Here is a 23,252-nt window from a genome sequence, read left to right on the forward strand (position 1 = left end):
GAGGCGCCTCCAGTCCCAGCCAGTGAGGACGTGGTGTGTGTGGAGGCGCCTCCAGTCCCAGCCCCAGCCAGTGAGGACGTGGTGTGTGTGTGTGTGTGTGGAGGAGGCGCCTCCAGTCCCAGCCAGTGAGGACGTGGTGTGTGTGTGTGTGTGTGGAGGAGGCGCCTCCAATCCCAGCCAGTGAGGACGTGGTGTGTGTGTGGAGGAGGCGCCTCCAATCCCAGCCAGTGAGGACGTGGTGTGTGTGTGGAGGAGGCGCCTCCAGTCCCAGCCCCAGCCAGGGAGCGGAACTGTCTGCGGGATGCCGCTGCTCGTTGACAACCACCCCGTCAGTCTACCTTCATCCACCGGAGAGTTCATTGAGCGTTATTCCAGGTTGAAGGTGAGCTGTAAATGTGGTCGGGCGGAGTTGTTCAGCAGACAGTGGAGCAGAGCCCGGTGGGGTGGGGTGGTGGGGCAGAGAGCCCGGTGGGGTGGGGTGGTGGGGCAGAGAGCCCGGTGGGGGGCAGAGAGCCCGGTGGGGTGGTGGGGCAGAGAGCCCGGTGGGGTGGGGTGGTGGGGCAGAGAGCCCGGTGGGGGGCAGAGAGCCCGGTGGGGTGGTGGGGCAGAGAGCCCGGTGGGGGGCAGAGAGCCCGGTGGGGGGCAGAGAGCCCGGTGGGGTGGGGTGGTGGGGCAGAGAGCCCGGTGGGGTGGGGTGGTGGGGCAGAGAGCCCGGTGGGGCACGCAGCGCTCAGTCACTGTCAGTGGCTCCTGCTCCTGCTGGCGCGGTGGCTGGATGTGTTCCTTCCTCCTGCACTGTGTATCACCGACCACCATCTAACCTTCAGTGCCGGAGAACGAGACATGCTGTCGCTTTGCGTTCTCGTTTATCTACAGATTGGTTGCACTAAGCTTGCGTTGCGCGCAAAACGCCATGGATATCCTGCGGCAGTGAAAGTATCAAAGGTATATCTTCTTATGACAATCGAAAGAGAAAGTTTGGCCCTCTGAGCAATTCCAACAATCCTATTCCCATCGCGGGTCAGACGGACGTCCACTACAAACCCACTGACTTCCACAGTTACCTTCTCCCATCCTGCCATTTGCAAGGATGCCATTCCTGACTCTAAATTCCTCCGTCATTATTGTATCTATTCTGCTCCCAAGTTGAGTCTTGACATCCGAGACGACCTCTTCAGTAAGCGTGGTTTCCCCTTTGTTGTTTGTGGATAGATCCCTCACCTGTGTCTCCTCGGTGTCCTGTAATTCTGCTGTCATCCCCCCCCCCCCCCCCCCCAACCCCAGACATGAGTAAGGGCAGAGTTCCTTTGGTCCTCGCCTTTCATCCCCTCCCCCTCTCTGTATGCAAAAACAAAACACTCCAACATTTCCGCAACCTTCAACATGATCCCACCACTAGTCACATCTTCCCTTCCTGCTTTCTGTGGAGACCACTCCCTCCGCAATGTCCCACCCAACCTGCTCCTTCCCCAGGTATTTCCCCTTCAACTGCAGGAGATGTAACATCTGTTCCTACATCTCTGTCACTTCCATTTGGGGACCCCAGCAGGCCCTCCAGGCATGATGCAGGTTCTCATGACCTCTTCAAACGTCCACTGCATTCAGTGCTCACGACGTGACTTCCTTTACATTGGCGAGTCCAAGTGTGGACTAGGTGACCTTTCCACTGAACATTTGCACTCTGTCCACTAAGGCTTGCTGGATCTCATGGTTGCTAATCATCTTAACTCTCGTTCCCACTTCATACTGACCGTTGTGTCCTTGGCCTCCTCCATTGCCAGGGTTAAGGCACACATTAACTGTACGAACAGAACCTCGTACTGCACCTGATAGTTTAAAATCAAACAGTATGAACATTGAATTTTGCAATTTCAAGAAATTTCCCCTACCCTCCCCCCTATTTATTCCAGACCCCCTTTAGATGTGCTGACATTTCTCCACCCCTCCTTCACTGTGCACCTTTCCGTACATGCATCTCCTATTCCCAAGTGCCACATTTCCCTTTTATCCCCCATCTTTCCACTCCCCACCTCTGTTCCTTTTCACCCACACCCCTCACTCCATGTGCAGCATTCAGGAGTCCCAATACAACTAAAGTCAACGGGGAAAGAGACTCCAATAATTGGAGCCATGCCTTTAAAAGCGATGCTTGTGGTTGACTCTCATTCCTAAATTTAATTAAGGCAAGCATAAGTGATTGTTGTGAGTTCTGACGTATAACGAAATAAGAAATTCAGAAAAAAGGTGAAACCTCTCCTCAAACGAGTGCATGAAATAGTTAAAGTGACAGAGATTGATACAAAAGCTGCCACTAACGTTGGGGCGGTTTAAAGAAGAAAAACTATATTTTCATACAGAGTTTGATGTGGATTTGTAGAGGTGAATGCCTGTTTTCACTGGATATATTTATCTCTAAAGCAGACACAATGCTGGAGTAACTCAGCGGGACAGGCAGCATCTCTGGAGAGAAGGAATGGGTGACTTTCAGACCCAGACCCTTCTTCTAAAGCATTGTATTGATTCCACTGGAATGGTTTGATTAATCCATTGTTTAATGGATTGTTGTGGCACGTATATGGAGTCGATGGGTGAAATGGGTATTCCAAAAGCAAAATAATGCACCTACTGGAAACCTGATATAGAAACACATGATTCTGAAAATATTCAGCATGTTAGGAAGGATGTGTACAGAGAGAGTCAGTTAATGCGTCAGGTCATTGATTTTTCATTAGGACTGGAAAATGTTACAAGGGCCTGACCAAGCACATCCTAGGATCTTGTCGGAAGTTGAGGAGGAAATTGCAGAGGCCCTTGCAGAGATATTTACATTATCTGTATTTGTTAGATTTGGAAATGTGCAATACAAGACTGGGACTCTGCTTCTCAGACACTTTCAAAGGTGATGTGGAGTCCTGAAGGTAATGCAGAACTTAAGGTGCAGTTTCTTCAACTTGTCCGTCAGTTAATTGGAAGAGACCAAAGAGAGTGAAACCAGATTGGGTGAGATGGGGGGGGGTTAAATTAACCGCAAGCTTAGTCCCTCTTGCTGATTTGATGGAGATGTTTTGTGGACCGATCACCCAATCTGGGTTTGGCTTTCCCATTGTAGAGAAAACCAGGTTGGAAGCACAGCACAATAAACAAGATATGTGCAGGTAAACTACTGCTTCACCTCCAATGGGTATTTTGGTTCTTGGATGACGTGGAAGGATAGATGTTGCGGTTAGGTTTTCTTTTGGAGGGGGGCATTTTGCTGATTGGCCTCAAAGTTACGAAAGCCAAACTAATGGTCCTCCCCTAAATACGAACAGCTTCCTGTATGTAATATGATTGAATTCAAAAGTCTCACGTATGTACATGTGTTTGTTAATATGAACAGCAAAACTAGTCTCTCCTCTCTCCACTTTTACTAATTGTTTCTTGTCAGCCTTATGTGCTTTTGATGCCATTCATTGCAATATAGTGGAGATATGGTTACAATATTGAATAAGTTTTGTGTATCTTCTGACTAATGAACAGATACAGAGGTACAGTGTGGAAACAGGCCCTTCGACCCACCGAGCCCACGCTGATCAGCTGTACACGAGTTCTATGTTATTCCACTTTCGTGTCCTATGTACTAGTGGCAATTTACAGAAGTTAATTAACCTACAAACCTGTATGATTTAAGGCGTGGCGGGAAACCAGGGCACCTGGAGGAAACCCACGCAGTCACAGAGAGAACGTACAAACTCTGCACAGACGGCATCTGTAGTCAGGATTGAACCGGGTCGCAGGTGCTAAGAGGCACAGCTCTACCACAGTGCCACAAAATTGACTATGGGCATGTATAAAAATGGAATCTGTTCATTGCCCAAAGACGGCCTGTACTTGGTTGTGAAATACTCTGTTTATAAATCAGAATTTGGTTACTGCTGTGTAAACATTCTAGAGCGGAGAAAAGATTGTCTCTGATCCTATGTGTGTGCTATTAACAAGCAGCTTACTGTTTTCTGCATTATTTTGTCAGTTATCTTCAACATGTGACTATTTCAGTGGGTAGCACTAGATTTTAATCAAGAGTGAAAATGCTGACTGTTCCTTTCTCAGTATTTCCAATCCTGGTAACCATCAGCAACTTGGGACAGAGCTCCTACTAAATCTAAGGTCTGGCCAGTTGCACATTGAATCTGGTGTGCTTATCTTAAACAAGTGTGTGGTAAGGAAATACAGATGCTGGTTTACACCGAAGATAGACACAAAATACTGGAGTAACTCAGCGGGACAGGCTGCATCTCTGGAGAGAAGGAATGGGTGACGTTTCGGGTCGAGACCCATCTTCAGACCCACTTCTTCTACAAGTTTAACTTTTTGTCTCAACTCCAGAAATTGCATTAAGGGTAGATTTCTAATATCAGGTGTAAGGGGTTTAATCATCATTACCAAACAATAGACAATAGGTGCAGGAGTAGGCCATTCGGACCTTCGAGCCAGCACCGCCATTTAATGTGATCATGGCTGATCATTCTCAATCAAAACCCCGTTCCTGCTTTCTCCCCATACCCCCTGACTCCGCTATCCTTAAGAGCTCTATCTAGCTCTCTCTTGAATGTATTCAGAGAATTAGCCTCCACTGCCCTCTGAGGCAGAGAATTCCACATATTCACAACTCTGACTAAAAAAGTTTTTCCTCATCTCTGTTCTAAATGGCCTACCCCTTATTCTTAAACTGTGGCCCCTGGTTCTGGACTCCCCCAACATTGGGAACATGCTTCCTGCCTCTAACGTGTCCAACCCCTTAATAATCTTATACTTTCGATAAGATCCCCTCTCATCCTTCTAAATTCCAGTGTATACAAGCCTAGTCGCTCCAGTCTTTCAACATATGACAGTCCCGCCATTCCGGGAATTAACCTAGTAAACCTATGCTGCACGCCCTCAATAGCAAGAATATCCTTCCTCAAATTTGGAGACCAAAACTGCACACAGTACCCCAGGTGCGGTCTCACTAGGGCCCTGTACAACTGCAGAAGGACCTCTTTGCTCCGATACTCAACCCCTCTTGTTATGAAGGCCAACATTCCATTGGCTTTCTTCACTGCCTGCTGTACCTGCATACTTCCTTTCAGTGACTGATGCACTAAGACACCCAGATCACGTTGTACGTCCCCTTTTCCTAACTTGACACCATTCAGATAATAATCTGCCTTCCTATTCTTACCACCAAAGTGGATAACCTCACACTTATCTACATTAAACTGCATCTGCCATGCATCCGCCCACTCACACAACCTGTCCAAGTCACCCTGCAACCTCATAGCATCCTCCTCACAGTTCACACTGCCACCTAGCTTTGTATCATCGGCAAATTTGCTAATGGTACTTTTAATCCCTTCATCCAAGTCATTGATGTATATTGTAAATAGCTGCGGTCCCAACACCGAGCCTTGCGGTACCCCACTAGTCACTGCCTGCCATTCTGAAAGGGACCCATTTATCCCCACTCTTTGCTTTCTGTCTGTCAACCAACTTTCTATCCATGTCAGTACCCTACCTCCAATACCATGTGCTCTAATTTTGCCCACCAATCTCCTATGTGGGACCTTGTCGAAGGCTTTCTGAAAGTTGAGGTACACCACATCCACCGGCTCTCCCCTGTCAATTTTCCTAGTTACATCCTCAAAAAATTCCAGTAGATTAGTCAAGCACGATTTCCCCTTCGTAAATCCATGCTGACTCGGAACGATCCTGTTACTGCAATCCAAATGCTCCGCAATTTCGTCTTTTATGATTGACTCCAGCATCTTCCCCACCACTGATGTCAGACTAACTGGTCTATAATTTCCCGTTTTCTCTCTCCCTCCTTTCTTGAAAAGTGGGATAACAGAGAAACAGAACAGACATCCTTGGTATGAGGTCATTCTCACACAAGCTGTGACAGATTATAAACTCTGCTCTGTATTTCCACCAATCTAAAAGCTGTGCAAACTTTAAAGGGTCAAAGTTCTTATAACTCAATATGGAAAATTTGCTGAACTTCACACTTCGAGTATTGATTTGGACAAATCATGAATTAGAAAGCACAAATCAATGGCTAGTTAAATATTTAGTTAAATCATTGCGAATTAGAAAAGAAAGTGCACAACATAGAACTTCCATATTCCCCATTATTATCCCGTCATTAGGTCCTGACTGTGGGTGTGCTTCATTGAATTGTAGCTGAGTTGCAAAGCAGGCAGGCACAATTCCAGGAAAAAATTATTGATTGTATTAAAATCTGTAGGCATGCTTAGTAGAGGGGAGTGGGAATCAGCTTGAATTACGTAAACACATATTATGCCTTATTTAGGAACACTTAAATCATACCATTACATCATAGCTTAAGCATGTGTCACCTTAGTAACTTTTGCGTTTTAATTTCAAAACATCATCCTTGGTGCATGGCCATTTACTGCTCCTTCACAGGGGCAAGATTGTTTGATTTGTGGACTCTGCTGCAAGGTTAGATGAGTGCAGGGTTCAGGATGGGCTGAGAGGGAAATCAGAGACTCTGGGAATAGCCGAGCGAGAAGCCAGAGACCCCCAAAATGGCAGTGGGACAAATAATTCAACAATCTGTGTTTGACGTCTGATCTTTCCAAATCTGCAGTCTCCACAATATTGCAATTTAGGGAAGACATTTTGTAATTATTTTTTGACCAAATGGATATCCAAGCTGAATATCTAGAAGTGGACGCAAAAAGCTGGAGTAACTCAGTGGGACAGACAGCATCTCTGGAGAGAAGGAATGGGTGATGCTTTGGGTCGAGACCCTTCAGACTGCTTAGGGATAAGGGAAACGAGAGATATAGACGGTGATGTGGTGAGATAAAGAACAATGAATGAAAGATATGCAAAAAAGTTACGATGGTAAAGGAAACAGTCATTTTTTAGCTGTTTGTAGGGTGCAAATGAGAGCTAGTGCTACTTGGGTGGGGGAGGGAGAGAGAGGGAATGCCGGGGCTACCTGAAGTGAGAGAAATCCATACAAAGACCACTGGGCTGTAAGCTGCCCAAGTGAAATATGAGATGCTGTTCCTCCAATTTGCATTTAGCCTGACTCTGACAATGGAGGAGTCCTAGGACAGAAAGGTCTGTGTAAGAATGGGAAGGAGAATTAAAGTGTCCAGCAACCGGGAGATCAGGTAGGTTCAGGCGGGCTGAGCGAAGGTGTTCCGTGAAACGATCGCTTAGTCTGCGTTTGGTCTCGCCGATGTATAAGAGTCCACATCTTGAACAATGGAAACTAGAAGTGGAGCTATTTTGTCTAATTTAGGGTAAATATATTATGAGTTATAGCAAAGTCTAATGCTTCTATTTCACGCAGGAAGGTGCCGAAGCTTTGAAATCGAAGCCTGCCATCAAGGTAGATCCTGCAGGTCTTTTATATATTCAGCAAAGGGAATTTGCAGCAACAATTCCTCAGGATGGTAAGCATCGTTGTATTTCACTTTTTAAAGATACTTACAGGGATTATAGTTGTCTACTTGATCATACAGATTCTCTAATTATTGAGATTTATTTTAAGAATCAGATCTAATTTATTTGAATTTTTTCCCTTCCAAGCCGATGATTCCTGCGGAATACTATGTCAAAACAGATGCACTAAATTTGACATGGGATTTCTTTGGCAAATGGTCATAGCCATCACTGTTTTTTGTTATTCTCAATCTCTTTTTCATTTAATAGCAACAGAAACAGGCTCTTCAATCCAACGATTTGCCCTGTATCATTGGTCCAACTTGCCTATGCCGACCAAGATGTCCCATCCACACTGGTTCCACCTGCTGCCCATATTTGCAGTGGGTTCTGGCTAGGTTGTTTCTTCACACAAGCATTCTTCTAGATCAGGGGTCGACAACCTCCGGCCCACAGGCTGAATCCGGGCCTAACCCGAAATTATCCGGCCCGCAGTCCCTGAGAGAAATATTATATCAACCCGGCCCACAGGCGTTTTTTTTTCCCTGAGGTCTTCTGTCATCCAGAATTCTAGTTATTATTTGTTAGGTTTATGAGTTCAGATATGAATTCAGATATTCCATAGCTCCCGTTTCTGTGGGCGACACAGTGGCTGATGACACCACGACTCGCGTTGCATCAACCGCTTAAAATATTATATAAGAATGGCGCGTTTCTCAATAATTCACTTCACCTGCAGCTGGCGTGTCTGTACGTTCTCATCGTGTGGTGCTCCGATATGCATCTGAGTTCAAGTTGTCTGCAACCCCAATTGATGTAAAAGTAGCCACTACCAGAAATTTATCAAATGGAATTGATAGAAATGCTGTGTGACGGCATATTGAGATCTAAATGTTATTCAGAAGATGTGTCTGTGCTTGACTATTATAAAAAGTATATAAATTCAAGTGGAAATATCCTAGAAATAAATTATGAATTAAATATGTTTTTAATCACAAATGGTGAACCTTGGTTAAGGACAAATCGTTTTATAAATTTTAGCCTTTAATTTTTTTAATACAGAATATAATAAGTTGTGTTTTAATAAAATACCTATATTTTTGCTTTTTTATGTAAACTAAACGTTATGTAAACACTGCTTGTTCATTAATTCATGATCCGGCCTGCAGTAACAGAAAGGTTGCCCACCCCTGTTCTAGATCTTCCTTGGCAATGCAACATCTCACCTCCCACACATTCCTCACCGGAGTGAAGTTAATCTACAGAACAGTGGAGCACCATTCAGCCATCCAGCCTTCATTAGCTCCAGAACCAAAATGATACCAACCAAGATCATTGATTTTAAGAAGGGACAAAGTACTGGAATAAATTAGCGGGTCAGGCAACACCTCCGGAGACGATAGATAGGTGCCATTTTGTGTCGGGACCCTTCCTCGGACTGATTGTAGGGGAGGGGGTAAAAGCTGAAAGAGAGACAAAGCCTGGCAGGTTGTGTCAGGTGGGTGCAGGTAAGAGGGGTTTGTTGATAGGCAGATGGTTGGACAAAGGCCAGAGATGAAAACACAGAATTGTGAGACAAGAGGATTGAAGCGTGGTGAATGATGAAACTAGAGGAAGGAATGTACGTGGAAGTGGAGGGAAAGGGGAGAAATGGGTGTGAGTCCAGATGGGGCACCAAGGAGGGGGTTGACAAAAGGGGGAGGATGGGAGTTTGTAGTTACTTAAAACTGGGGAATGAAATGTTCATGCAGTTGGGTTAATCCCAAGAAAATAATTCTTTAATTTTCATACAACCCAATGGTAACACAAATTCTCCAATTTTAGGGCAGCCTCCTCTTCCTAGGTATCAACCTAGTGAACCTTCTCTAACTGCCTCCAATGTAAATGTATCCCTCCTCAAATAATGAAACAAAAGTGTGCGCATTGTTTTAAGTATGGCCTATAATTCTTGTCCAGTTGTCGCAATGCTTGCCGATGTCGGTTGCTTCATCCCCTTTGTAATAAAGGCTAAAATTGCACTTTTCTTCCAAAGTACTTGGCATTCTTTATATGCCAGGTTTTTTACTTTTTGTCTGATTAGTTTTGTATCTCTGCAGTCATGGTCTTAATTGTACTCTTTAAAAGTAGTTTTGTGCCCCAAAAATAGCTGAGTTTTAATGGGATTTTGTTGTGTGGGGCAGACTTTTCTTCTATTGAATTTAAATGTTGAGTTCTGACCCATGGTCCTAAATTGTCAAAGAAAAGGAATAAACTCGGCTGCACAGTTCTGCACAGTTCCGCGTGTTTTGTAGTGTGAATGGAAGATCTTGATGTGTTCTCCGTGTATCTCTGACCACAGGCTCTGTATCTACACTTGGAACGGAAGATGCAACGACTTGCCACATGGTGGCTCTGCGTCACACGGGTAATGAAATATGTTTACAGTTCAATTATTCTGCCTGTCTGCACGATAATTAAATCAAGTGTTCAAGGTAATATAATACAATGGATAGAGCACTGAAAGTTAAGAAAACATAGTTGTGATAAAAAGGTTATTTTCATAAAGGCAAGCTGTAACGTACTGAAGTGCCACAGGGATCAGATTACTGAGAGGAACTGAGAGCATGGTAGGTATGTTTGCTGACGATGCAAGGAATTGCGAGGAAACGCAGAAAATAGGAGATGGACAAGGGCATTGAGCTCTTTCAGTCTAGTCCACTATTCATCATAACCATGGTTGAATAACCACGTTCTTCCCTTTACCATGGTTTTCCCCATATCCCTTGATTCCTTTCACCCCAAGAACAATAAAACAGAGCATGCAAAGGGGTAGGTTGGGGGAGTGTGCAGAGACTTGTAAGAAAATAACTGCAGATGCTGGTACAAATCGAAGGTATTTATTCACAAAATGCTGAACTCAGCAGGTCAGGCAGCATCTCAGGAGAGAAGGAATGGGTGACGTTTCAGGTCGAGAATCTTCTTCAGACTGATGTCAGGGGGGCGGGACAAAGGAAGGATATAGGTGGAGACAGGAAGATAGAGGGAGAACTGGGAAGGGGGAGGGGAAGAGGGACAGAGGAACTATCTAAAGTTGGAGAAGTCAATGTTCATACCGCTGGGCTGTAAGCTGCACAAGCAAAATATGAGGTGCTGTTCCTCCAATTTCCGGTAGGCCTCACTATGGCACTGGAGAAGGCCCATGACAGAAAAGTCAGAGTGGGAGGGGGAGTTGAAGTGCTCAGCCACCGGGAGATCAGGTTGGTTAAGGCGGACTGAGTGTTGAGGTGTTGAGCGAAACGATCGCCGAGCCTGCGTTTGGCTTCGCCGATGGTGGATTGTAGTGTGTGGAGATCTAAGGTTATCTATTTCCCCAGGAAGTTTAAGAAGGCAGATCATTGTTTAACTGGTGAAGTATAGAAGTTTAGCTTGTGGGTACAGAATTGTAATTGGGAAGACAAGTGGAAAGTTGGATTTATTGTCGGGAGGTGGAAGATGAGAGTAGTTTTGCCAAGGTGTGCTGGGTGATGGTAAGACGCGGAGTACTGTGTAAATTTAGGGTTTATTGATGAAAACATGCAGGCAGTTTGGCAAATGTTCACTGAGTTGACTCCTGGGATGAAGGGGGTGGTCTTGTCAGGGAAAGTTGAGCAGGTTAGGCCTGTGCTCCTTGGGGTTTAGGAGAATGATACGTGATCTTATTCAGGCATTACATTTTGAGGAGGATTGACAGTAGATGCTGGGAGAATGTTTTCTCTCATGAGGGAATCTGGTACTAGTATCAGATTAAGAAGTTGACCCATTGAAGGAACTGCAGATGCTGGTTTGAACTGAAAATAGGCACAAAATGCTGGAGTAACATGGTGGCGCAGCAGTAGAGTTGCTGCCTTACAGCGAATGCAGCGCCTGAGACCCGGGCCCGATCCTGAGCACGGGTGCCGTCTGTACGGAGTTTGTACCGTGAGTTTTCACCGAGATCGGTTTCCTCCCGCACAACAAAGACGTACAGGTTTGTAGGTTAATTGGCTTGGTAAATGTTAAAAAATTTGTCCGGAGTGTGTGTAGGATAGTGTTAATGCGCGGGGATCGCTGGTTGGCGCGGATCCGGTGGGCCGAAAGGGCCTGTTTCCGCGCTATATCTCTAAACATAAACTAAACATTGAAGACATGAATTTAATTCACGGTTCATGGAGGCACAGCTCTAGAGTTGCAGCCTTACAGACCCGGCTTTTGATCCTGACCGCAGGTGTCGTCTGTACACGATTTGTACGTTCACCCCGTGACCTGCGTGGGTTTTCTCCGGGATCTCCAGTTTCCTCCCACACTCCAGAGATGTACAGGTTTGTAGGCAAATTGGCTTGGGATAATTGTAAATTGTCCTTGGTGTGTGTAGGATAGTGTTAGTGTGCGGGGATTGCTGGTCGGCGCGGATTCGGGCCAAAGTATATTCAAAACCAAGATTGTTTAGATTTTTGAATTAAGAAGGTGGAGGAGAGTTGAAGGCCATCGGCCTATACCTTCTCTTCATTGGTGTTCTTGTGCCCTTTCAGGGAGTGGAGCTACTGTGTTGGGACACCATGATGGGTCAGATACAGCGATGATTGTGTCCAAAATGTTAAATGCTGTCAAGTCGTTATCAGATGGATCCAGTAATGGAAGGTAAGGCCTTATTACATGAAAACAGATAATAAGGGCAAATCTTAAATGCACATCCACAGGAACCTATCTGGTAGTTTGATATCCAAACTGTAAATAAATGTGTACGAAGGAACTGCAGATGCTGGTTTAAACCGAAGATAGACACCAAATGCTGGGGTAACAGCAGGTCAGGCAGTATCTCTGGAGAGAAGGAACGGGTGACATTTCGGGTCGAGACCCACCTTCTTCATAAATAATTGTGATTGAGAAGCAAAGAAAATTCTGCAGATGCCAAAAATCTGAAATAAAACAAAATGCAGGATTCATTCAGCAGGGAATGCAGAATCCATTGAGAGAGAGGTGTAGTTAAAGTTTCAGGGTGATGACATTTCATAGCACTGATGATTGTGCACATGCATAAAATGCCCAATCTGTATTAACGCCGTCCGCTTTGCGTTAACACAGGTTTTATCATTTTCAGTCATTGCTTTCTGCTCGTGTCATGTGACTCCGGAGCATTCATCTTGGAAATCGGAACGTTCCATTCTGGCAGGAAGGGGGAATCTGTTTCTCTTGCCGTAAATGCAGCATGACCTGCTGTTATATTTCAGATTTTCAGCACCTGCAGTATTTTGCTTTTGGATGATTGTTCAGGAAAGGCTTTGGTGCATTTAAAGTCGGGTAGAGGTAGGAATGCCTGCAACATCCTCAGTTAAACACAGAGGTCAATCATCACCAAGGCTGGCTGATATGCAGTTGCTTTGCCCACACATTTATGTTTCTGCAATCAGCCATTATTCTGAGATTGTTTCCACGTGTTCTTTACACCCCCTCTTGTGACTTTACTCAGGGAATGTGGCATGATTTAAAATGTCAAAACTATTTTTGAGATTCAGATTGAACAGCCAATTGTGTATCTTTTTCCATTAGAGCCATATTTATTTATTTTTTACCTTGCCTTGTATATCATATTTAACTTTATTCCTCCAAATGCAGTAGTAATTTTTGAAAAACAAAATTATATGTATACCTGTCAGATTGCATTGGACATTGCATTTGTACAATGGGAACAAAAGTAGGCATGTAGTATGCACTCCGTGCTGGAGTAACTCAGCGGGTCAGGCAGCATCTCTAGAGAAAATAATAGGTAATGTTTCGGGTCTGAAGAGGATCTCGATCTGAAACGTCACCTATTTCTTTTCCCCAGAGATGCTGCCTGACCCGCTGAGTTACTCCAGGTTTTTGTGTCAATCTTCCCCAGGAATAGGTCCTAGGCTGCCCCTCCCTTCTCGAGTTGGACTGTCTACAAACTGGCTCAAGGAGCTCTCCTGGACTCACTTTAATAATTCCATCCCCTCTGCGCCTTTCACACTAAAACTGCCCCAGTTAATATTGGCTAAGTTAAGATTCCTATTGCTTGACAAATTAGTTTAAACCCTCCTCATTAGCACTATTTACCTTTGCCACAATCCAGATGCAACCTGTCTTCCCAAAAGCTGACCCAGAAATCTAAACCTTCCCTCCGACACTAACCCTTCAGCCATGCATTTATTTATATACTCTTCCTACTCCTGTACTTTTCAACATCCTTTTTATGCTTCCATTCTGATCATTTAAATTGTCTCTGATTTGAATCTTGCTGAGACACCCTTTTGTTATCCCCCAGCAGAACTTCTCTTTAGTTCTCATCACCCTTCTATGTTTTCTCTGCAACTTGTTTAATTTCAAAATTTTCGATTCTGAAAATGGTCTTTTATCTTGAAACGCTAAACATATTTCCCTGTCCATCGACGTTCCTGATTTGCTGAGCACTGGCTGTATCTTTACTTCACATTTTCAACGTCTGTATTGTTTGGAATCTCCTGGTAAAAATTAAGTCCGCATGTCACCAGGACCGGCCAATATACAACATGTTTATTCTGAGATTCGTTTCCCACTTTCCGCTTGTGACTGTTGTCCAGGATGTGGTGTCGTTGAAAGAGTGTAAACCTCCTTTTAATCACAATTTTCTAACCTAGTTAAGAATTTCACTTGCAAAATACTCAATAAATTGATATAATTCTGTGTTTTAGATACGAAGTTCACCTCGTCGGCGGATTCATTGATGAGCAGTCACTGTCACAAAGGCTCACTCTCGAACTGCTCGGTAGGTTTCGATCTATTTTGTAATTTCGCATATTTGTATTTCAACAAAATGTGGTGCTAGAATGTGATACAAAGTGTGGAAGGGCATCTAATACATGATCAGAATTATTGTGGAAAAAATCTGCTAATTGTTTAGTATCTTGTGTCTTTGCCCCCTTTTGTGTCCGTGTCCTATCTGTTTCAAATAAACCCACTCACTAAAAAATATCTGAGAGTCAACAATGCCAAGGGGACATTGCCGAGGAGGAGGATTCCCTGGAGTGTTCAGGGGATGGGTTTTTAAACCAACATGTAGAAGAACCGACTAGAGGGCAGGCCATCCTAGACTGGGTATTGTGTAATGAGGATTAATTAGCAATCTTGTTGTGCAAGGCCCCTTGGGCAACGGTGATCATAATATGGTGGAATTCTGCATTAGGATGGAGAGTGACACGGTTAATTCAGAGACTAGGGTCCTGAACTTGAATAAAGGAGACTTTGAAGGTATGAGACGGGAATTGGCTAGGATTGACTGGCAAATTATACTTAAAGGGTTCACAGTGGAGATGCAATGTGGAAGATTTAAAGACCGCATGGATGAACTCCAGAAATTGTTCATCCCTGTCTGGCGAAAAAATAAAACGGGAAAGGCGGCTCAACTGTGGCTGACGAGGGAAGTCAAGGATCGTGTTAAAGCGAAGTAGGAGGCATATAAATTGGCCAGAGGAAGCAGCAAACCAGAGGACTGGGAGAAATTTAGAATTCAGCAGAGGAGGACAAAGGTTAATTAAGAGGGGGGAAAAAGAGCATGAAAGAAAGCTTGCGGGGAATATAAAAACTAACTAAAGATTTCTTGAGGTATGTAAAAAGGAAAAGATTAGTGAAGACGAATGTAGGTCTCTTACAGTCAGCGATAGGTGAATTTATATTGGAAACAAGGAAATGGCAGAACAGTTAAACGAGTACTTTGTGTCTTCCTTAGCGAAGACAGAATCAATCTCCCGGAAATACTAGGGGACTGAGAATCTAGTGGAAGGGAGGAACTGAAGGGAACCCCCATTAATCAGAAAATGGTGTTAGGTAATCTGTTGGGACTGAAGGCAGATAAATCCCCAGGGCCTGATGGACTGCATCCCAGAGTACTCAAGGAGGTGGCCCTAGAAATCGTGGATGCATTGGTGATCATTTTCCAATGTTCTCTTGACTCAGGATCAGTTCCTGTGGATTGAAGGGCAGCCAATGTAACTCCACTTTTTAAGAAAGGAGGGAGAGAGAAAATGGGGAATTATAGACCAGTTAGCCTTGCAGCGCATTTGGAAAGCAGTGACGGGATTGGTCAAAGTCAGCATGGATTTATGAAGGTGAAATCATGCTTAACTAATCTTTTGGTATTTTTTGAAGATGTAACAAGTAGAATGGATAAGGGAGAGCCAGTGGATGTGGTGTATCTGGACTTTCAAAAAGTCTTTGACAAGGTCCCACACAACAGATTAGAGTGCAAAATTAGAGCACATGGTATTGGGGCTAGGGTATTGACATGGATAGAGAACTGGTTGGCAGACAGGAAGCAAAGAGTAGGAATTAACAGGTCATTTTCAGAATGGCAGGCAGTGACTAGTGGAGTGCCGCAAGGCTCGGTGCTGGGACCCCAGTTGTTTCCAATATAAACGATTTAGACGAGGGAATTAAAAGTAACATCTAAGTATGCGGGTGACACAAACAGACCACCCAACCCTTCCAAATTTGGCGGAAAGTTTCCGCTTTCTTATTTCATTTCCGCCATTCCGATTTTGCCTCACATTTTTCCACAAAACACATGCCTCATGCCGCTGGCCCGGCCTCGCTGCCTAGCGTGAGGTCCGTTGATGTTGAGAGGGGATGGGGGGGGGGAGTTGGGGAGGGGGGAGTGAGGTTCGGGAGGATGGGGAGGCGGAGGAAGGGGTGGGGGTCGGGGAGGAGGTGTGGGGGGGGGGAGGGGGGGAAAAAGAGGGGGGAGAGGGGAGTGGGGAGGAGTAGGGGACGTGGTGGGGGGGGGACATGGACTGTTGTGATTTGCTGTTGAAGACCACTGGAGCAAGTATGTCTTCAATGAAATTAGGTATGTGCAGTTTTAAATGAAACTCTTTCTTCATACCTTAGTCATACATTTTATGACCATTGTTCTTTTATTCAATACCAAGAGAATTGGGATGTGTACGGAAAAACCAAAATAGAAAAAACAAAACAAAGCAATCTTTTCTTTGTTGTAAAAAGTATTTCTGTTCAATAATCTTTCTATAAATAGCAGAATATACTCGTGATAGGCCTGACATTGTACATGTAGTCCAAGAACTAGACTGTTGCAAATAATAGTCCTTTTTCACACATGTAGCGCAAAGCGTATGCGCATTTGGCGTGCATACTTTAGTTTTGGCTGAAAAGTTGCATTGCGTGCATATTATGAATTTTGATGTAAAATTCTGAATTTTGGACATCAAAATTATGAATTTGTAAAGTCAAATGTTGGGAGGTCTACATGAAGCTGGGTGGCAGTGTGAGCTGCGAGGAGGATGCTATGAGGCTGCAGGGTGACTTCGATAGATTGGGTGAGTGGGCAGAAGCATGGCAGATGCAGTATAATGTGGATAAATGCAAGGTTATCCACTTTGGTGGCAAGAACTGGAAGGCAGATTATTATCTGAATGGTGTCAGATTCGGAGAAGGGGAGGTGCAACGAGACCTGGGTGTACTTGTACATCAGTCACTGAAAGTAAGCATGCAGGTACAGCAGGCAGTGCAGAAAGCTAATAGCATGTTGGCCTTCATTGCGAGAGGATTTGAGTTTAGGAGCAAGGAGATTCTACTGCAGTTGTACAGGGCCCTGGTGAGACCGTACCTGGAGTATTGTGTGCAATTTTGGTGTCCTAATTTGAGGAAGGACATTATTGCTATTGAGGCAGTGCAGCATAGGTTCACCGGGTTAATTCCCGGGATGGCAGGACTGACGTATGATGAAAGAATGGGTCAACTGGGCTTGTATTCGCTGGAATTTAGAAGGATGAGTGAGAGGGGATCTTAGAGGATTGGACAGGGTAGATGCAGGAAAATTGTTCCCGGATGTTGGGGGAGTCCAGAACCAGGGGTCACATAAAAATAAGGGGTAGGCAGACCTCCCAACCCTACTGAATTTGGCGCAAAGTTTCCGCTTTCTTATTTCATTTCCGCCATTCCGATTTCGCCTCACATTTTTCTGCAGACATGCCTTGCCGCTAGCCTTGCCCCTCGCCGCTGGCCCGGCCTCACTGTGTAGCGTGAGGCCTGTTGATATTTAGAGGGAATGGGGTGGGTGAATGGGGGGGCGGAGGAAGGGAGGGGTAGTAGGGGTGGGGAGGGGAGTGGGGGTGGGGAGAGTGGAGGAAAGGGGGGGAGGGGAATGGTGGGGGTAGAGTGGGGGTGAGGGAAGTGGGGGAGTGGAGATGGGAAAGGGGGGAGGAGGCTGGGCGGGAGTAGCGTTGGGGAGGGGGGAGCAGTGGTGGGGAGTATATGGACCGTTGTGATTTGCGGTTGAAGACCACTGGAGCAAGTATGTCTTCAATGAAATTAGGTATGTGCAGTTTTAAATGAAACTCTTTCTTCATAACTTGTCATAATTTTATGACCATTGTTCTTTTATTCAATACCAAGAGAATTGGGATGTGTAAGGAAAAAGCAAAATAGAAAAAACAAAACAAAACAATGTTTTCTTTGTGTTATAAAAAGTATTTCTGTTCAATAACCTTTCTATAAATAGCAGAATATACTCATGATCGGCCTGACATTCTACATGTAGTCCAAGAACTGCAGACTGTTGGAAATCAGTCATTTTTCACACATGAAAGTAGCGCAACACATTATGAATTTTGATGTAAAGTTCTGAATTTTGGACATCAAAATTATGAATTTGTAAAATCAAACGTTGGATGGTCTGGGTAGGCCATTTAGGACTGAGATGAGGAAAAACTTTTTCACCCAGAGTTGTGAATCTGTGGAATTCTCTGCTACAGAAAGCAGTGGAGGCCAATTCACTGGATGTGTTCAAGAGAGTTAGATTTAGCTCTTCGGGCTAAGGGATATGGGGTACTGATTTTGGATGATCAACATTGATCATATTGAATGGCGGTGCTGGCTCAAAGGGCCGAATGGCCTACTCCTGCACCTATTTTCTATGTTTCTATGAGTCTTTCCATGTGACTTTCTTCAGTGTATGTTATTGATTTTAAAGTGCCTCTCATTTCTGTAACTTTATTCCTAGTCCTCAGAGATGCAAATCCATTCCTGCAGTTCTACCCTTTTGCACTCAACCCTCTGGAATTCCCTCTTCCTTTAAACGATTTCTTAAAAACATTAGATTGAGCTTTTACTCACCTGTTTCAATCTTTTCAAAGACGGCTTTGGTGCATTTTGTTGGATGATGCTCTTGTGAAACAGCATTGGGCATTTCCCTGGCTTCCCAGTGTCCTCAGATATATCTGATCTGGAAGATTTCAGGGCGACAGTGGTGCTGCAGTAGAGCTTCAGGCTTACAGCGCCAGAGACCTGGGTCGATCCTCACAACGGGTGCTTGTCTGTATGGAGTTTGTAATTCTCCCTGTGACCGCGTGGGTTTCCTCCCACAATCCAAAGAAGTCAGGTTTGTTGGTTAATTGGCTTGGTATAAATGTAAAATTGTCCCTAGTGTTAATGTGCGGGGATTGCTGGTCGGTGTGGACTCAGTGGGCCGAAGGGCCTGTTTCCACCCTATCACTAAAACTATATTGCTTATCTGGCATTCCACGTTCATCTTTACAATAATGTAGATGTCATGCATCCCATTCTGGGTTAAAATTTACTTTGAGCTGATGATGCATTTTAGATAAAGGCAGAATGTTTTCGCTGTTGCATTTTGAAGTCTTGCAGAGATTACTTTCTGATTTAAGAACCTTGTAATGGGTTTTCCATGATGTGGATTAGTTCAGAGGATAGATCTACATCAATAATATGTGTAGGAAGATGCTGGTTTAAACTGAAGATGGACACAAGATGCTGGAGTAACTCAGCGGGACAGGAGAAGGAATGGGTGATGTTTTGGGTCGAGAAGTCTGAAGAAGGGTCTTGACTCGAAACGTCATCCATTCCTTCTCTGCCGAGATGCTGTCTGACCCGCTGAATCACTCCAGCATTTTGTGTCTACTTTCCAAATACTATGCTGGTACAGACACATAGGTCGACCCTACTTTGCAGAGAAACGTGAGGGTGAACTAGTATGTTTTTGTGGTGGGTGGGGCGATGGTGATTAATGAACACAGGTGGTCAATAATGAGGAGCAAGAGAACGCAGAAATTAGGGGGCACGTATAATCGGAGGGAAGTTGATGCGGAGTGGCAGAAAAATTGAACATTCGTGAAAAAAAAGTTGAATGCATGAAAGGATATTAACTTATGTAGTAGATCATCGTGTGTTGGGGAAATGTTATAGATATTGGACCTTCAGTGCTGTAGTTGTCGAGTTTACATATTCTGCCTGTGATCACATGTTCCGGTTTCCTCCCATATTCAAAAAAGACATGCTAACATGGCTAATATCAATCATCCCTTGGATAGGTTGGTAATTGGTACTGCCGTTTGGCATCTGGACATTTCAAGATCTGTGAGAAGCAAGTTGGAGGTCTGTATACTGTAATAACCCAAAATCGGTCTTTAAGAAACTTGATTAAATATCATGCTTACCTCTTCTTAATTTGTAGAAGCTTTCAACAGTCTGTCAGACAACATTCATTTGGAAACCTACTGTGTAACAGGTAAAACTAGTTTATCTTGCTTTAAGAATATTAGATTGGAATTTAATTATTGTGAAATATCCACCTTTAAAGTCATAAATCCTGTTTTAAAATGTAAAAATAATGTTGACCTATGCAAAACGTCACTGGGCCCCTTGTCTGTTAATCATAATGTATTCTTGGTTTGCTAGTTGGACCTTGCAATGTATAAATAGTTAGCTGTGTTTTGTATGCTTATTGTGTGACTATAATTCAGAGTACTTGCATTGTGTTGTTGCTCATTCTCTTGAAATCCTGGAAGGCAAGATCAGTTGTTATTTTTAAATTATTTATGTCTGTGCCTCACTTGCTAGCTGAAAATGTGTGACCAAGGAGTCAAATTATTATTATTTTTAATGTTCTTTTGCAGAGCTGAATGATACAATAAAGCAAAATGTTCACTGGCCTGTGATATATGGAATAGGTAAGTATTTGTTGCATTTTTCACCCTTTTTTGCATCACAATTTCATGTTTACATTGTGAGCTGCACAGCAACTGCTGATATTAACCTGAACTGCTGGATGCTATGTTTCCTAATGGGGTCCAAATAACTATTTGGCACGAAATACATTTTCATCCATCTACAAAGCACTTTGTATTATAAGATGACTCCTTGCCAAAACAACAATTATTTTGATCTCCCACTGTGTTTTTGGCATAAATATTATCGGATGCTGGTTGATCTCTGTATTTCAACATGGTTCCTGTGCTCTTAATTAACAAAGCAATTGTTGAGTAATTTCCATTCTGTTTGAGGATTGGGTTTGAAAAACTCTCCAACTACATTAATTGACTTGGCTCCATAAATTAATGAAGTAACTTAAGAACCAATTACTGCATGCTTAATTTTCCTTCAGCTGTAAACGTGAAAACTGGAGAGATTTTTCAAGCAACTTTCCCAGACCGAGGGCCAGATGAGGATGTTCGTGCTGCTCGGACTTTTCTGGGAGGTTCTGTAAGTTTGTCGCTTCGAACTAAATCATTTTAAAGTTACCTGAAGTGGGATGGCATTGGCAAAGTAGAAATGACCTTGCAGTTATCTGTTTTGTCTTTAAAGATGATGTCAATTTATGATGCAAAAGCAGAACAGATGCAGATTGAACCGTACGAGTGGAGTTCATTTCCAGCTGCTGAATTCTGGTTGCAGCAGCCCGACCATTTAATATTAGAGGTACAGTAAGTTGCTCAACTAAAGCAGTTCAATGTACTGATGTAAATATTCAAATCTAACTACCCTATTCATTTGTGCTTCTTTTGAACAGTATTTTTCAACATCTCCTATAGTTGAGCCCCCACACTTTGTAAAACACTTGAAGACCATTTTCCAATTTCTAACTACCACTCCAGAGGAGGCACTATTTCCTAAGAGCGAGTCTAGGATCTACAAAAAAACAGCAGATGGCTTTTGGGAAAGGATCCATTATGCTGCTTAGACATTTGTGCTACTCGTCGATAATGGTTTTTATTCCTTCTAATTAAGTTGAACACAAAGGATTGGCGGTTGATACAACAAAATTAATATTTCCATTCAAATGACTTGTTACTAAGTATTCCTGCGAGGCTTTAGTTTTTCAATGTTGTTATGCCAGATGCTTGAGATGGAAATTAGTTAATTTATTGAAACTAACATTGATAATGAAAAATAAAAATACTTTGTGCAGAATGGCGTTCTGAATTATTCTTGAATATTGCCTCTCCCCTGCATCAACACCTGAACTGGTGGCAGATACGGGCAGCAGAAAGAGGAATGCACACCCAGCTAGCAACATATTGCACTTCCATAGAGTATATATTTTAATGAGGTTGAATTTCACTTATTAAACATTTCATTTGATTTTGAACTAAAAATCCAAAGAACTTCTTGCTCGAAGCTGAAATCGTCTTTAAATTAAGATGTACAGAGTGGGTAGTACAGTTAAAGGACAAAATCACCAATGTGCAAAATTAACAGCAATAAAGTTTGACTAATTTTAAGTAATTACAAATGAACCCGTTCATGGGACAATAGCAGACTTCATTCTACTGCAATGTAGGAAGGAAAGATACAGGTTTCTTCGCACTCTACAGAAAACAAAACAATTGCACTTGAGATTCATCCCACTTCCCAGATTCCACTAGAGATCAATTAAAATCAAACTTTCAATTACAATTGGCAGCAGGAAACAGACATGAAATTCCTAGTCATGTCACTGTCATGTGCAAATCCTAATTAAAGGCATTCAACAGGAGTATCCTTACTGCATGTAGTATTATATGGCACAGTTCGCTTAAAGATTCCATTTTATCCCAAATATTGGACGTGTGCTTTCTCTGAATTTGCAGTCTTACTGCTACAAAGGTGTATTTTTCATTTTATCTAAGACTTCCCTTCTCCAACTCTTCAGCTTCTGTTATAGAGCTTGGCTGAACTTCTGGTATGTCGATACCATTTGTATCAGATTTCTCTGGCTCACAGCCTGAAGGAAGCTCCAAATTATCATTCAGCTGAGCTGAAGGTTCGGAAGTTTTGTGGACATCATTTTCAAAGTCAAGTCTGGTTATTTCAAGGGTGGTTTCAGATTCCTCTACTTCGTTTGTGTGATTCACTGAAGAGGTTTCACTGATCACATCTGAAACAGAAGTCCTGGAAGACCTTCTAAACATTTTCTGTCCTATGAAGACATATGATAAGCATTCTTAGTGCAATGTTTATGCTAGGAATTTATTCAGACTTTTAAAGATTTGCAAAGATACACAAGTTACAAATTTTAGTCTATACTTGTTACAGAATCAAAATTGTTAACATACTTAGATCAGATTTATGTTTTATTTCCAAGCACAAAATTATGTAAACACCTAACAGGTGAGGCAGCGAGTAAAGAGAATGTCACTTACTGAAGCGATGGAGAGACAACACTGAAATGTTAAATCAAGGAAATTAAATGTAATCCACTTTGACTTTAAAATTATTGATCTGCAATGCCAACAAACTTAAGACTGTGGCTTGTAGAAAGTAAAGGCATACCTGGTGACTTGTGTTTAGTGTGATCAACTGTAGGAGTTGTGGCTGGACTTCCCCCAGAGGTCTGGGTTTTCATTGCAAACAAATTTTCTGTTGATTCCAGAAAACCTGAAATATTGATGAGAAACAAACAAAAATAGAAATGGAGAAATGATAAATATGGAAAATGGCAAAATGCATTGGGGTTTAAATTATAGGTTAATTTAATGGAGGTGTACAAATTTAAATGACTTATTTCCCAGCCAAACATTTTAAAATTGGAT

The 23,252-nt window shown here is 43.2% G+C and overlaps 2 protein-coding genes across 3 annotated transcripts in view; one reads left to right on the plus strand and one right to left on the minus strand.

Annotated features, from left to right (window-relative positions):
• The first annotated feature begins 81 nt into the window (after positions 1-81).
• ntan1 (N-terminal asparagine amidase) lies at positions 82-21,645 on the plus strand. The gene is made up of 10 exons (XM_078418330.1): positions 82-382; positions 7,346-7,448; positions 9,776-9,841; positions 11,964-12,072; positions 14,124-14,197; positions 19,916-19,969; positions 20,358-20,411; positions 20,846-20,943; positions 21,046-21,159; positions 21,251-21,645. Exons 1-10 carry the CDS (start codon positions 302-304, stop codon positions 21,419-21,421), a joined length of 924 nt encoding a protein of 307 aa, XP_078274456.1. The 5' UTR covers positions 82-301; the 3' UTR covers positions 21,422-21,645.
• A 113-nt stretch (positions 21,646-21,758) lies between these two features.
• Positions 21,759-23,252, minus strand: part of pdxdc1 (pyridoxal-dependent decarboxylase domain containing 1) — a 65,414-nt gene continuing 63,920 nt past the window's right edge. For both annotated transcript variants that reach the window (XM_078418328.1, XM_078418327.1), the window contains 2 exons: positions 22,993-23,097; positions 21,759-22,639 (listed from right to left, as the gene is read on the minus strand). In XM_078418328.1, the coding sequence (XP_078274454.1) occupies positions 22,341-22,639; positions 22,993-23,097 (404 nt within the window). In that variant the 3' untranslated portion in view covers positions 21,759-22,340. The remainder of the gene's footprint in view (positions 22,640-22,992; positions 23,098-23,252) is intronic.

This window comes from Rhinoraja longicauda, chromosome 21, assembly GCF_053455715.1.
Source record: "Rhinoraja longicauda isolate Sanriku21f chromosome 21, sRhiLon1.1, whole genome shotgun sequence".
Lineage (NCBI taxonomy): Eukaryota > Metazoa > Chordata > Chondrichthyes > Rajiformes > Arhynchobatidae > Rhinoraja > Rhinoraja longicauda.